Genomic DNA, 16918 nt, shown 5'->3' on the forward strand with positions numbered 1-16918 from the left:
CGAGGTCTACCATTTTCCTGTAGATATGATCTGCTTCACGACGACGGCCATTAAGTCTCTGAAATGTGACATGTTCCGATAACTTCCCCCCTAGAAACACTCGTGCATACAAGGGCCTTGCTGCTCCACTGTTGCATCGGGCCTCCACATTACTGAAATACGTATCACCTAACTCGGCTAGAGAGTAATCAACCATCAAGAACCAGTAAACACCAATAGAAACTTTCATGCAAACACAAGAAACGTAAACAATAATAATGTAATTTTTTACCCAAGGACGTGTACTCTGCTAGCAGTAATGAAAACTTACCTTCCTAGCAATAATATGTAAATATGTTGTTAATTACAATCCAGTGTCAATGAGTTGCATTCAAAGCAGTCAAAATAACTGTGAAGATTGACCTGAACGAAGTTCAGCATCAAACCATTCAACGACTCCTAGCGGGGAAACAGTGCACCTGTGGCTTTCGTGTCTCGTAACAAAAGTATATCTTTTTATCCCTTCCAATTCCTCCACAAATTTTTATACGTAGTTTTTTTACACTCTACATGCAGCAGACTTTAACTTAAATGAAATCTTTTTATTTCTTACGAAGACTAAGTTTAAATACTTGAACTTCAGCTTACTCGTACAAAATACGTCCATTTCTCCAAAAAGGTAAAAACTTTCTTACAAGGAAACACCACCAACATGACGTCGTATTTTAAGGTGAAAAAAGGGTACTTGCAATATATGAGCCCCATCAGTCGATCGTGCGCCAAAATTTGTGCCATAATTCTGACATCACGCAGCTACAACCTCCTGAATGTATAGCTTTCAAACTTTCGCGCTCACCAGTTTTTTATCACTCGTTGGGTCCTCTACAGCCGCCTGATGCCCGAGCACGAAGTGCTGTACAGCGGAATGGCAACTATAGCCCTTCCATTCGCGGGATGTTGAAGGCGGAGAAGAGAAGGGGGGAGGTTTTGAAATCTTACTGGATAACATACGTCATTCGACACGAAAAAATAGTAAGTAATATGGGTACATAAAGAGGTATGTCATCCTAATGCACACACTTTCAATATTATTTTAACAATATTCTCGTGTTGACATACTGGGGCTATATATAAATCAGAATGAATAAACCTAAGCAACTGGAGAATTATTATAATATTAAGTTAATGATTTTCATCTTACAAGTGAACGATGCCAGCCACGTCGAAGAATAGTGAATTTCCTGCAAATGTGCTTCACTTTAACAGTGTCAGCTTTGAAGTCCAAAGAAAATAACGTACAGCGATGTTAACCCTAGGACGCCCAAGCCTTTTTTTCCTAACTTGGATGCCTAAGGGGGGGGGGGGGGGGGTTCGGCGAGCCCACAGGTAGTAAATAAGTTTACCGACGAAAAATTTCAACTTTTCAAATGGTTTATGTATTTTAGCTAAGGCATCTGTTAATAAATGTTGTTAATTGTTATAAATATTGGATTGAGTGAATAACAATTGACATATTACAATACAAAATACAGATGTGTTCATATACAATACACTACTCTGAGTCCTCAATTTCAAGGCAAGAGACACACATCACAATTTTTCCTGGATGTGTGTTACACACATGTTTATGACACTGTCCACAATACTGTTTTGGTTTACTTAGATTGTTGTACTTCTGATTCTTTGTTTTAGCTTTTCTTACACAAATATGGCATCGACCTTTCCCTGAAGCAGACTGACGTGCTTCTGTTGTCACTTCTTTGATTTTCTTTTGTAAAATAGTCTCCATTGATTGAACAATATAGCTAGATAACTCTCTTGCATTTGCACTTCTTTCTTCTACCTGCAATTTCACTAGTTCAATCACAGCTTGCAGAAGATAAAGTTTCCGTTTGTTGTGTTTCTTTTCATTCCATCTTGGATGATTCAGGATGAATTTGGTGGTCGCATTGATAGCACAAATGTCGATGACAGAGTAAAATAAAGATAAAGGATATCTCTTTGTTCCCCTCTTGCAGGTGTACATACGCGCCGTTTGATCAATGATATCAATTCCCCCTTATTGGAATTATAATATGCATTTATCTCTGTTTTATTCTTCTCTCCTTCAACAGTGCCTTTATCTTGGTGCATTGTTGCCAACATCAGTAAGTTTTTACTTGGTTTCGTTTCTGCTGTGTAGGACACCAAAGTTACTGGAGGCCTGCGTGTTGGGAATTGCACTAACTCACTGCAAGTTTACAAGATAAGTAACAGCTGACTGCCATCAACAATCACTTCCTCTGAAAGTAAACCGATTGTTCTGAATGTCAAGAATACCAACCAACAAGAAACTAACTTGCATTGTTGTAGAGATGAGAAATACGAAATCCTACTAAGGGAAATTTTCTATGGCATGGGAGCCTAAGGGGGGGGGGGGGGGGGGGGGGTTGTTGGACCCATAATAATTTTATTTATTTTTTCTTTCAAAGCAGGAATTTTCTATAGAATATATTGACACTAACGTTTCATAAAATAGCCAACAACAGTAACTCAAAGGGAATATGTAGTATGAAAGTTACTTGGGGAAAAGCAGGGAACATAAAAAAATTGTGGGTTCAACGAACCCCTCCCTTAGGCGTTCTAGGGTTAATAATTAAAATGCGCCACCCTACTTTTTTTAATGACACTGCATTTGCGAATTGCAATACAAAAATGTTCAAAGCAAAGAGATCCCAAGCACCATCTACAGGTTAGATAGCGCACACTTTGACATATTGAACAAAGCATGTTATCAGTATCAAAACAGTGCTTCAGAAACCTCTTACTCACTGCAGTGTACAATACTTGGTGCGCGGGCATTAGGCGGTTGCCGTGTGGCGGAACCGGTGACAAACAACCGGTGCGCGTGGGAGTTTAAAACCTGTATTTTCAGAAGGTCATAACTGCCTACTGTTGCGCGGGATCGATTACTGGGGTTGATATCTTGCAAGTGTGCTTCTTTCCCCGTAAAATTTGAGGTCAAGGTGGTGATGTTTGCTTGTCAGAGTATGAAAAGAAACTTCAACGTTCAAACAAGGATCTGTTGTTACGAACTGACTTAAGTGAAAAGTAAGTAACTCTCCTGATTCGTGAACACAGTGGTGCAAGTAGATATAAACTATGGAGACTCTGTTGATGTAAACACCTTTAAGGACAAACGAAGTAGCTCTAAACGTATACAATGTTTAGGAACATTTGCTTTCTTTGTTGATGGAAAGTAATATAACTTTTGCTATTTGACGGAAGTGATTATATCTTGAGAAACATTGAATATTTTTCACTCTTGCTCAACGCTGTGCCACTTAGTAGAAATAAATATTTGACTGCATAATATGTAATGTAATTTAGTTACACGAAAGACGGAGTGGCCACTTTGTTTCAATCGCCAAACAAATGGCGCGGGAAATTCATGAAGTTTCACAGAAGACACATGTAGTCAAACAATGAGCCAAAACATTAGAGAGTTATTCACGAATATACGGCTCAGCTGATTATGAACTTCGAGTAGATCTGTGATCCAAGTACACAGTTTCGCTTATTAACAATAATTATGTATCATGTCGGAAAACACGTCACGGTGATACTCGTATATTATTATTTGCAACTCTTCCTCCTGACGGCCGATCATAACGAGATCGTTAGACACAGAGTACAAGCTCGGCTAGGGCAAGAATAGAGAAGGAAGTTGGATTTGTCATTTTGGAAGGAACTATCTCGGCACTCGCCTTGATCGATGTAAGGAAACAACAGAAAGTCTGATGAGGATGGCCGAACGTGGATTTGAAGTCCGTTCTTCCCAATAGCGAGTACAATGCTGAGAAGCAGTGGCGATCAGTTGGGGGTTTTAGCAACTGAATTTTATACTCCATCATGGATATCTCAGGCCAATCGTTGAAGGTCAAAAAAGTATGAAATTAATAAGCGTCCACGTGAGGAAATGTATATTCTCGGAAACTCAAAAACAAAACAAAAAATCGCAGTCCATTTCTCCAAGCAGGTAAAAGCTTACTTAGAGCATGACAAGAAATTTGGACGTTCAGATGTCTTACACAAGAAATTTCGCACGACACTTTACTCATAATGGGATGCATGTGTTCGTAATTGTACGTTATCAACTACCACTTGTCACAAAGAGAATTTTGTTCCACTCCTACCGAATTTAGGAAACTGTACATGACGTCGTCGGTCGAATTACACTACAATCACAGCAGAATAACGTCTTAACCAACACCACAGTACGTCACTGATGGCTCGATAATTATGGATTGGCATTCACCTTCACGCTTGTACAAAACGGCGTTTCGGGTATACAGGATGAGACTGGATATCGAGTAGTGATATTTGTGGTTCAGAATTAGTGTTTTAATTGAAATTCACTTTACGTATTGCACACTGTCTTGAGTAATCCCGCTAAGAGATCTTTTTAAAATTATTGGGTCATCTGCAATGTTATATTCCCTCAAATGCAATATAACTAATCTCTAAATTCGTGTTGTATACGCGTTACTATCCATCACCAAAGAATTTTTGGGCTTCGTCGAAACCTCCCCTTTTTCTTAGAGGACGTTATTTAACACAATATATTGCTTTTTAAAAAAGAGACATTTCATAGGAAGACACATACGTATTACAAGTGTCTTTTCCCTGACAAGATTTTGCACAAAAGTGGCTTGATTACCAGTACTTTGTCACTTCTTCGTGAGTACGATCATTCACCAAGAGTTATCTCCACATCTTACAGAAGTTCCAAAACTCTCTATATTTTAAAGGCAATGAAAGAAAAAAATTGTTGAAGTATCATAGCTGAGATTTCGTGTGATATCGATAGCCATATAATATCGAGCAATCGTTTTCAAAACCCGATGAAGGAGCCGGACAACAACAGCACTGGTGTCCAGCCAGTGGCTAGCACTAGAACTTATAGGAATTCATTGGGTATAATGAACTGTAGGTGCCTGATGTTTAAATTGTTTTGATACACTCCTGGAAATTGAAATAAGAACACCGTGAATTCATTGTCCCAGGAAGGGGAAACTTTATTGACACATTCCTGGGGTCAGATACATCACATGATCACACTGACAGAACCACAGGCACATAGACACAGGCAACAGAGCATGCACAATGTCGGCACTAGTACAGTGTATATCCACCTTTCGCAGCAATGCAGGCTGCTATTCTCCCATGGAGACGATCGTAGAGATGCTGGATGTAGTCCTGTGGAACGGCTTGCCATGCCATTTCCACCTGGCGCCTCAGTTGGACCAGCGTTCGTGCTGGACGTGCAGAGCGCATGAGACGATGCTTCATCCAGTCCCAAACATGCTCAATGGGGGACAGATCCGGAGATCTTGCTGGCCAGGGTAGCTGACTTACACCTTCTAGAGCACGTTGGGTGGCACGGGATACATGCGGACGTGCATTGTCCTGTTGGAACAGCAAGTTCCCTTGCCGGTCTAGGAATGGTAGAACGATGGGTTTGATGACGGTTTGGATGTACCGTGCACTATTCAGTGTCCCCTCGACGATCACCAGTGGTGTACGGCCAGTGTAGGAGATCGCTCCCCACACCATGATGCCGGGTGTTGGCCCTGTGTGCCTCGATCGTATGCAGTCCTGATTGTGGCGCTCACCTGCACGGCGCCAAACACGCATACGACCATCATTGGCACCAAGGCAGAAGCAACTCTCATCGCTGAAGACGACACGTCTCCATTCGTCCCTCCATTCACGCCTGTCGCGACACCACTGGAGGCGGGCTGCACGATGTTGGGGCGTGAGCGGAAGACGGCCTAACGGTGTGCGGGACCGTAGCCCAGCTTCATGGAGACGGTTGCGAATGGTCCTCGCCGATACCCCAGGAGCAACAGTGTCCCTAATTTGCTGGGAAGTGGCGGTGCGGTCCCCTACGGCACTGCGTAGGATCCTACTGTCTTGGCGTGCATCCGTGCGTCGCTGCGGTCCGGTCCCAGGTCGACGGGCACGTGCACCTTCCGCCGACCACTGGCGACAACATCGATGTACTGTGGAGACCTCACGCCCCACGTGTTGAGCAATTCGGCGGTACGTCCACCCGGCGTCCCGCATGCCCACTATACGCCCTCGCTCAAAGTCCGTCAACTGCACATACGGTTCACGTCCACGCTGTCGCGGCATGCTATCAGTGTTAAAGACTGCGATGGAGCTCCGTATGCCACGGCAAACTGGCTGACACTGATGGCGGCGGTGCACAAATGCTGCGCAGCTAGCGCCATTCGACGGCCAACACCGCGGTTCCTGGTGTGTCCGCTGTGCCGTGCGTGTGATCATTGCTTGTACAGCCCTCTCGCAGTGTCCGGAGCAAGTATGGCGGGTCTGACACACCGGTGTCAATGTGTTCTTTTTTCCATTTCCAGGAGTGTAGATTTGAAGTCAGGAGAGCAGTGGTATGCTACTTGACTCACTAAATACCGTAGCTGAGTTCGTCTTTTCGTATAGTTAATTTCATATTTCTAGATTTTCAGAAGCTATTTGACTCGGTTCCTCACAAGCGTCTTCTAATCAAACCGCCTGCCCACGGAATATTGTCCCAGCTGTGAGACTTGATTCGCGATTTCGTGTCATAAAGGACACAGCTTGTAGTAACTGATGGGAAGTCGTCGATTGAAACAGAATTTATGTATGGTATTCCCCTAGGAACCGTTACAGGCCGTCTGCTCATTCTAATCTATATAAATGATTTGGGCGACAATGTGAAGAGCCCTCAAAGACTTTTGCGGATGATGCTGTCGTTCAGTGTTTAGTAAAGTCATCGAAATATTAATGCGAGCCGGCCTGAGTGACCGAGCGGTTCTAGGCGCTACAGTCCGGAACCGCGCGACCGATACGGTCGCAGGTTCGAATCCTGTGAGGTCGTCTACATAAGTAGTAACAAGAATCCCATAAATTTAGGTTGAACAATAAATAATATAAATTGAAAGGTTGTCGAGTCAATAAAATACATACGGAGTACAATTACGAACAAGCTAATCTGGAACCATCACGTGGAAAATGTTGCGGGAAACACGAACCAAAAGCTGCGTTTTATTGGCTGAACACTTAGAAGATGCAACGAATTTACGAAAGAGACTACTTACACAACGCTTGTCCGTACTCTTGCGGAGAACTGCTCCGCGGTATGGGATCCCTACCAGATAGTATTGTGGCGGAGATCGAAAAAGTTCAGAGAAGGGCTGCTCGTTTCGTGCTGTCACGAAATAGGAGAGAGAGTGTCACCGACATCATAAGTGATTTGGGATGGCAATCATTAAAACGAAGGCATTTTCCGGTGCGGCGAGATTTTTATATTATTTCAATCACAAACTTTCTCCTCCGAATGCAACAATATTTTGTTGACCAGAATGAGATTTTCACTCTGCAGCGGAGTGTGCGCTGATATGAAACTTCCTGGCCGATTTAAACTGTGTGCTGGACCGAGACTCGAACTCGGGACCTTTGCCTTTCGCGGGCAAGTGCTCTACCAACTGAGCTACCCAAGCACGACTCACGCCCCGTCCTCACAGCTTTACTTCCGCCAGTACCTCGTCTCCTACCTTCCAAACTTTACAGAAGCTCTCCTGCGAACCTTGCAGAACTAGCAGTCCTGAAAGAAAGGATATTGCGGAGACATGGCTTATCCTCCAGGTTCGCAGGAGAGCTTCTGTAAAGTTTGGAAGGTAGGAGACGGGGTACTGGCAGAAGTAAAGCTGTGAGGACGGGGCGTGAGTCGTGCTTGGGTAGCTCAGTTGGTAGAGCACTTGCCCGCGAAAAGCAAAGGTCCCCAGTTCGAGTCTCGGTCCGGCACACAGTTTTAATCTGCCGGGAAGTTTCAATATTTTGTTGACTCCCATCTACATAGGGAGGAACGACCATAGTAATAAAATAAGAGAAATCAGAGCTCACTCGGAAAGATTTAGGCGTTCATTTTTCCCGCGTGCTATTGGAGAGGGGTACACTCGAAGAATAGTCTCAAAGTGGGCCTGTGAACCCCCTGCTGAGCACTTGGATGTGAACTGCAGACTAGTGATGTAGATATAGAAGATACGGAGCTGTTACTAGGCGTCAGTAGAAAGTGCTGTAGACCCCGCCACTAGTGAGGCGTTGCCAACAAAGCGGCCACTCAAAGTTCGCGCAGCGAAAATAAATGTTGGGTTTTGGTTTGTGGTTGCAGATGTGGAGACGGCAACGCGGGAGCCGCTGGTTAAGAGTTTCCCCACGTTCCTGCCGGCTCCGCCGCTGCCAGACCTCCCCCCCATGCCGCCGGCAGCCGAGGCGACGCCACCCCCTCCCCCTCCATCCACCTTTCCGCTCCCCTCCACTCCACGCCCGGCCACTGCCGCAGGCACTACAACGAGCACTACTAACTTCAGATCCACCATTTCGACAACCACTTCAGCGTCACTCTACTCGTACAGGACACGTCAGACAACTAGTGTTACTTACCCGGGAAATCGGACATCAACAGTTACCCCTACTTTCAATGTCAGCAAACTTCGTACAGTGATCACAGAGAGACCACCTATCGTTGCTACTACGGAGAGAAACGTAACTAAACTTACCACTTCTAGCGTGGGAACAAAGTACAGGTCCGTCGTTCCCGTATTCACTAAGTATATGAGTACTACCCGAAAGCCAAGTCCCAGTGCCAATACGTCAGCTTCCTTCAATAGGACGACGCGATCTACAACTAAACCCACTTCAGCTCGTGTCTCCGCTTTAACTACACCCACGGTTACTACAGCTAAGAGTCCTCCTACTGTTCTGATAACGCGGAAGACAGTGACTTCAACGACCATCACCACTCGTCGCCCAAGCACTTCAACTTCTGTATATGTGACCACCTCGAAACAGCCCGTAACGAAAGTGGATTATAAGAAAAAGTTGGTGACTAATACTACTGTAATCCCTGTATTGCCCTCAAAAGTTACAACACCATCTACAACCTGGTCAACTCGTTCCAAAGTACAAAGGTTCCCAGTTATTTTCAAAACAGCATCCACTCCTACGACCACGTCCACTCGTTTCCTTCCTACCACTGTTTTGAAGACCACTCTCCATCCTTTAACAACTATTGGATCTGCTAAACCAGCATCACCCACTTTCCAGCGAGTTGTAAAACCAAGATGGTCATCAAATAGAACTCAAGGTAATATATAATTTAAATTTCATATTTTGTCATTGTTTTCTGTAACACTTTACTGGGCTAGAAGATCCGCTAACATGCTGCAAACTTGAGTGCCCTATATTTGGCTGGTTATGACTCGCCTGCCGAAAGGAGGGACATGTGAATAACCGAGGACGATCGGTGTTCGTCAACGTTTTACCTCGCCTAGACATCCTGGGCTGCACAAATCCAACGCCTCTCTCTCTGTATCTCTCTCTCTTTCTCTCTCTCTCTCTCTCTCTCTCTCTCTCTCTCTCTCTCTCTCTCTCTTTCTCTCTTTTTAACACAAAAGCAACGCTTCCAAGAACGCTTACGTGACACAGATAGCTGGCCGGAGTGGCCGAGCGGTTCTAGGCGCTTCAGTTTGGAACCGCGCGACCGCTACGGTCGCGGGTTCGAATCCTGCCTCGGGCATGGATGTGTGTGATGTCCTTAGGTGCGTTATATTTAAGTAGTTCTAAGTTCTAGGGGACTGATGACCTCAGAAGTTAAGTCCCACAGTGCTCAGAGCCATTTGAACCATCAGATAACTGCGCACAACAAGTGGAAAATATTTTAATATTTGAGTAGAATCACAGGAAAAGATAAGACTCTTTTCGAAATAGAAGCCTTATTTTCCCTGTCAGTAATAGGAGATGCAGCAGGAGACTGTCTTTATAAAAGAATCATCCTAAAAACATTATGTATTTACTGCTCTAACTTTTCACTTTTTCGTTTGCTTGCAAAGGAGGACAATTTATAGTTACTTTTGTTCAAGCGTAGATCAATGACTCATTCTGGATTTAACTGACTCTGGTGAGTTTTTAATAACGGGTCGGCTTTAATAATGCATTCGCTAGGTGCGCTTACCACTAGGACACATGCATCAATAAGATACTATTCAGATGTGGAAATATTTAATTTTAGTGTGTACTGCGACCTACATCAAGACTGGGTCTCATAAATTGCGGTCTTCCAGTAAATCAGATCGTCTCTTTGTTTGTGTACTTACCTACTTACATGCTATTTTAGCTAACAAGTATTTTCTGCAGTTACAACCCTAGTCATTTTAGTTTTACGGTTTCGATCTCTTAGGCCTAGCTTGTAAGGTCAACTGTTATTTCATTATGCTATTTGTAATTATTTAGGCCTGTAAATGGAATTGTAGTACTTATTTTGAATTCGACAATCATGTTAAGGCACTAATTTGACGGACATATGCGTATGTGGAAAATAAAATTGCAATAGTTCATGTAAATATTGCGCTTTTTGCGCTGGAGACATATTTCTGGAGACTTCTCGACTTGTAAAGAACGCTGTGACACTTGACAAGCATCATAGACAGGCAAAATAAACCAAGCGTGGTAATCTGAAGAATAACGTGAATCTTAATGTTGTTCATGAGTGCTATCGGCAAGTGACGTCAACTGATTCCATACTTTTAGATTTCCAGATGGCTTTTCACACCGCTCCTCACAAGTGACTTGTCAGATTGCGTGCCTGTGGAGTTCTGTGACTGAATTAATGATTTCCAGTCAGAATGGACATAGTACATAATAATTTGAAGAAAGTCATTAAATAAAACAGAAGTGGCATCTGGTGTTCTCCAAGAAAGTGCTGTAGGCCCTCTGCTGTTCCTGAGCTACATAAACGATTTAGGAGATAATCTGAGCAACCCTGTTCGATTGTTTACAGATGATGCTGTCATTTACCGCCTTGTCAACTCATAATATGTTCAAAACGAACTGGAGAATGATTTCGACAAGATGTCTGTATGACGTAAAAAGTGGCAGTTTCCTCCAGATAATGAAAAGTATGAAGTCATCCACCTGAGTACCAAAAGGAATCCGCTAGATTTCGGTTACACGGTAAATCGCACAAATATAAAGGCTGCAAACTCAAGAAAGTACTTGGAGATTACAATTACGAATAACTTAAATTGGAACTATCTCATGGATAATGTTGTGGGGAAAGCAAACCAAAGACTGCGAATTATTAGCATAACACAAAACGTAACATGTCTACTAAAGAGACTGCTTACACTGCGCTTGCCCGCCCACTTCTGCAGTATTGCTGTGCAGTGTGGGATCCGCATCAGATAATATTGATGGAGAACATCGAAAAGTTCAAAGAAGGACAGCTCGTTTTGTATTACAGCGAAATAAGGGAGAGAGTCCACAGGTATGTTACAAGAACTGGAGTGGCAATTATTAAAACAAAGGCGTTTTTCACTGCGGCAAGACCTTCTCATGAAATTTCAATCACCAACTTTCTCCTCAGAATGTGAAAATATTTTATTGGCGGCCACCTACATTGGAAGAAATGATCATCATAATAAAATATATCAGAGGTCGCGCGGAAAGGTTTAAGCGTTCATTTTTCCAGCGCGCTTTTCGAGAGTGGAACGGTAGAGAAATTGCTTGAAGGAGGTACGATGGACCCTCTGCCAGGTACTTAACTGTGAAATACTAAGTAATCATTTAGAAATAGATGGTGATGACAAGCGTACATCAATAGTTGAATTTTTTTCTCATTTTTAAAGTTTTGCGGAATAGTATTTAATTCCAGCAATACCAACGCACTTTTCCGTAAGGCGTATAGGCGTATTACTAAGGGGGAGGGGGGGGGTACTTAATGCACTACACAATAAAAATTAAAGAAACAAATTTTGTTAATTGTTGTTAACTTCTATTAACATACCCTTTTTAAATAGATACTGATGTATACTAGGGTCCAGAACCGGAAAATATCTTTTATCACAATTTTCGCAATAATAACACATTTTTCGAAGATACAGATTTCGTTATCTGTCATTGAATTTTCTTCACAACACACTTTTTAAAGATATATAGCTGTCTAAGAAGGGTCCTGAACTTGAAAATATGAGTACGACGTTTGTTGCAAAAAGTCACATTCACTATAAATACGTAAATTTTTGATTTATGAGCCGGCCGGTGTGGCCGTGCGGTTCTAGGCGCTTCAGTCTGGAACCGCGTGACCGCTACGGTCGCAGGTTCGCATGCTGCCTCGGGTATGGATGTGTGTGATGTCCTTAGGTTAGTTAGGTTTAATTAGTTCTAAGTTCTAGGCGACTGATGACCTCAGAAGTTAAGTCCCGTAGTGCTCAGAGCAGTTCCTTCTTCATGTCAATTCTCGTCCACACACTGCAGGGGCAATGAAGACGCTCCTGCAGCGTTTCCATTGAGAAGTGTTTGATCACCCACAATACAGTCCGTAATTGGCTCCCCCTGAGTCTCATCTCTGCTCACAAGAACCGCTGGCTATGAAGACAAAATTTTTTCACAGACAACGAGCAGCAGATCACTGCAGATAACTGGCCGAAAACACAGGCGGCTGCTTTCTATGACGAGGATATTGGGAAATTGATACAACACTACGACAACACTCGAAGTTGGAGTGGCGAGTATGTAGAGAAGTAGGTGGAAGGTGTACCTAACTGTTGCAAATAAAACGTTTCTGGATTTCACTGTGGCTTCCATTTTGCGACCGCTCGGAACTTACTTTCTGGACAACCCTCGTACTTGATAAATTTTTTTTCGCCATTTTACTAAATTCAAATACTTTTTTAAGTTTGTAATGTACTGTTTGATAAATAATTCAGGTCATTCAGCTCTGATTGATGGACAGAAGAGGAAATTTGAACATTATGGTGTGTTTGTGTGTGTGTGTGTGTGTGTGTGTGTGTGTGTGTGTGTGTGTGTGTGTTGTTTTACATGTATTTGTCTTTTTTATGCATCATTTTAATGCTACAGTGAAATTTGTTGGAGGGCAAGGGGATTGGTGAGAGGAGGGGGTGTGAGACTGAAGCATTAAAACCACCATCTTAAGTTTTCTGTTTTTTTATTATTAATCCAGTCACGAAACTTTTTCCAGCTGACGGGGTATGTCTCGGCCAGTATTCGTACCTGAAACAGAACTCCCCCTTATGTGCAATGGTATTTCATTATGGCAAGTTACATACGGAGGGATCTTTCCGCAGTTACACAACTTTTTTGTATCAACAAGCGATGCAGCCCTCATCGATACATACACTTTACGGGAGCTACCGATCGACAAACTGGCGTATGGTTTTTGTCTGAATCTTCATGAAAAATTTATGGCAATAAATGCCATATCAACTTGGTTGGATATATTTTATGGGCAGGTTCTGAGTGTAGGGAAGTGGACACCACATGAATCCAACACCGCACCCACTCTCCAGAAATTGCCAGTTACAGGATACCCTCGCTCATAGATTCATTTGTTGGGACCGAAATGCAATTTCGTCGTGGACAAGGAAGAAACTATATATACAGGGTGGTCCATTGATAGTGACAGGGCCAAATATCTCACGAAATAAGCATCAAACGAAAAAACTACAAAGCACGAAACTCGTCTAGCTTGAAGGGGGAAACCAGATGGCGCTACGGTTGGCCTGCTAGATGGCGCTGCCATAGGTCAAACGGATATCAACTGCGTTTTTTTAAATAGGAAACCCCCATTGTTTATTACATATTCGTGTAGTACGTAAAGAAATATGAATGTTTTAGTTGAACCACCTTTTTCGCTCTGTGATAGATGGCGCCGTAATAGTCACAAACGTATAAGTACGTGGTATCACGTAACATTCCGCCAGTGCGGACGGTATTTGCTTCGTGATACATTACCCGTGTTAAAATGGACCGTTTATCAATTGCGGAAAAGGTCAATATGGTGTTGATGTATGGCTATTGTGATCAAAATGCCCAACGAGCGTGTGCTATGTATGCTGCTCGGTATCCTGGACGACATCATCCAAGTTTCTGGACCGTTCACCGGATAGTTACGTTATTTAAGGAAACAGGAAGTGTTCAGCCACATGTGAAACGTCAACCACGACCTGCGACAAATGATGATGACCAAGTAGCTGTTTTAGCTACTGTCGCGGCTAATCCGCACGTCAGTAGCAGACAAACTGCGCGACAATCGGGAATCTCAAAAACGTCAGTGTTGAGAATTCTACATCAATATCGATTGCACCCGTACCATATTTCTATGCACCAGGAATTGCATGGCGACGACTTTGGACGTCGTGTACAGTTCTGCCCCTGGGAAGAAGAGGAATTACGGGACGAAGACAGATGTTCTGCTCGCGATCTATTTAGCGGCGAAGCGTCATTCACCAACAGCGGTAACGTAATCCGGCATAATATGCACTGTTGGGCAACGGAAAATCCACGATGGCTGCGACAAGTAGAACATCAAAAAATGGTTCAAATGGCTCTGAGCACTATGGGACTTAACATCTGTGGTCATTAGTCCCCTAGAACTTAGAATTACTTAAACCTAACAAACCTAAGGACATCACACAACACCCAGTCATCACGAGGCAGAGAAAATCCCTGACCCCGCCGGGAATCGAACTCGGGAACCCGGGCGTGGGAAGCGAGAACGCTACCTCACGACCACGATCTGCGGACAAGTGGAACATCAGTGACCTTGGCGGGTTAATGTATGGTGCGGCATTATGGGAGGAAGGATAATTGGCCCCCATTTTATCGATGCCAATCTAAATGGTGCAATGTATGCTGATTTCCTACGTAATGTTCTACCGATGTTACTACAAGATGTTCCACTGCATGACAGAATGGCGATGTACTTCCAACATGATGGATATCCGGCATATAGCTCGCGTGCAGTTGAAGCGGTATTGAATAGCATATTTCATGACAGGTGGATTGGTCGTCGAAGCACCATACCATGGCCAACACGTTCACCGGATTTGACGTCTCCGGATTTCTTTCTGTGGGGAAAGTTGAAGGATATTTGCTATCGTGATCCACCGACAACGCCTGACAACATGCGTCAGCGCATTGTCAATGCATGTGCGAACATTACGGAAGGCGAACTACTCGCTGTTGAGAGGAATGTCATTACACGTATTGCCAAATGCATTGAGGTTTACGGACATCATTTTGAGCATTTATTGCATTAATGTAGTATTTACAGGTAATCACGCTGTAACAGCATGCGTTTTCAGAAATGATAAGTTCACAAAGGTGCATGTATCACATTGGAACAACCGAAATAAAATGTTCAAACGTACCTACGTTCTGTATTTTAACTTAAGAATCCAACCTGTTACCAACTGTTCGTCTAAAATTGTGAGCCTTCTGTTTGTGACTATTACAGCGCCATCTATCACAAAGTGAAAAAAGTGGTCCAATTAAAACATTCATATTTCTTTACGTTCTACAAGAATGTGTAATAAAAAATGGGGGTTCCTATTTTAAAAAACGCAGTTGATATCCGTTTGACCAATGGCAGCGCCATCTAGCGGACCAACCATAGCGCCATCTGGTTTCCCCCTTCAAGCTAGACAAGTTTCGTTTTTTTGTAGTTTTCTCGTTCGTCGCTTATTTCGTGAGATATTTGGCCCGGTCACGATCAATGGACCACCCTGCATAAGATGTCTGTTGTGCCGGTCATGTCCCGGTCCGGCACAAACTTTCAATGTTCACCATCGAATTATTTCAGTGCCTCGTTGGAGCTGGAGTCGGTCTCTCCTGCACAGTTTGGAAGGAAGAAATTGACTTTAATCACCAGAACGAGCCCTACCGTCATAGACTTGAATCTCATTTTCCAGAAGGAATTGCATTTGGTCTGAAAATCCAAACACAATTCGTATACACGGTAGTAGCCTCATTTCAGTCACTACTCGATAACCACAGAGAGCCCAGACGTAAGAAAATTTCGGTATTATCTGCAACAGGAACATTTAATCGTGCGAAAAAGATACTATGGAAAAGACACTGATTGGATCCAAAAGTTTTTAATGTCACTCTCGGTTTGCATTGCCGAGGAATACAATTTAGAATTCGACAAGGACCGTCGACGGTTTTGGTGCACTAACACTCTTTACTGGACCATAAAGAATATCCTAAGTCGGAAGTAGGGACATTATCTTCCGCTTCATGCATGAAGAAATTTAATTTCGTGAATTAAAGATTAGAAAAGAAAAAGAAGAGGGGAAAAAGGGAAAAAAGGGAAAAAAAGCATTGAAGAATATAGCGCGAGAAGCTAGCCATAGAAGGCAATTTTGGAGAGAGACAGGATGTGCTGTACGGTGAGGTGGGATGTACACACACACATACACAAACCGACTCTGTGGTGAGTCCATTTCTATTCGCCGTAGAGTGCAGTCGTGCGCTGAGACCTTTATGACAAAGCTTCCATGTTTACAGTGAGCGCACTCACCGCTTCCTTTCGTGGCGTCTCTTCGTAGTTGTAACTTCAGTACAAATTACTTTTTCGCGGAAAGCAGTGTTGAGGTTTAGCTTTGAGAGGAACAGCGTACTCTCATCTCAGCTCTCCGTTTGGAAATGGCTAATACGTGAAAAACAATTGAACTAGTTAACCCGTGCGAATAAAAAAAATTGTTCAAATGGCTCTGAGCACTATGCGACTTAACTTCTGAGGTCATCAGTCGCCTAGAACTTAGAACTAATTAAACCTATCTAACCTAAGTACATCACACACATCCATGCCCGAGGCAGGATTCGAACTTGCGACCGCCCGTGCGAATAATTTCCTCTCTGTTCTGATTAAGTCACCGATTGGTAATACAGTAGTAGAGAAATAAGTAATAGCATTTGTTAATAAAAGGTATTATATTTTGATTATTGTTAACAAATGTTAGTCTCGTAAATTATGTATAATTTGGTTAATGCTAAAACACATAAAAGCTGTATTGTCTTTGACAGATTAATTTTCTTTTTT

The 16918-nt window shown here is 43.0% G+C and overlaps 1 protein-coding gene across 2 annotated transcripts in view; it reads left to right on the forward strand.

The window, feature by feature from the left end:
• LOC126184859 (MAM and LDL-receptor class A domain-containing protein 1-like) overlaps window positions 1–16918 on the forward strand; it is a 1134981-nt gene that overhangs the window by 956339 nt on the left and 161724 nt on the right. Inside the window, exon 8 of one of the 2 annotated variants that reach the window (XM_049927473.1) lies at window positions 8189–9163. The exons of the other annotated variant lie outside the window; for it this stretch is intronic. Within the exon in view, the coding sequence (XP_049783430.1) occupies window positions 8189–9163 (975 nt within the window). The remainder of the gene's footprint in view (window positions 1–8188; window positions 9164–16918) is intronic. 2 annotated transcript variants of the gene reach the window in all.

Source organism: Schistocerca cancellata, chromosome 4 (assembly GCF_023864275.1).
Source record: "Schistocerca cancellata isolate TAMUIC-IGC-003103 chromosome 4, iqSchCanc2.1, whole genome shotgun sequence".
Taxonomy (NCBI): domain Eukaryota; kingdom Metazoa; phylum Arthropoda; class Insecta; order Orthoptera; family Acrididae; genus Schistocerca; species Schistocerca cancellata.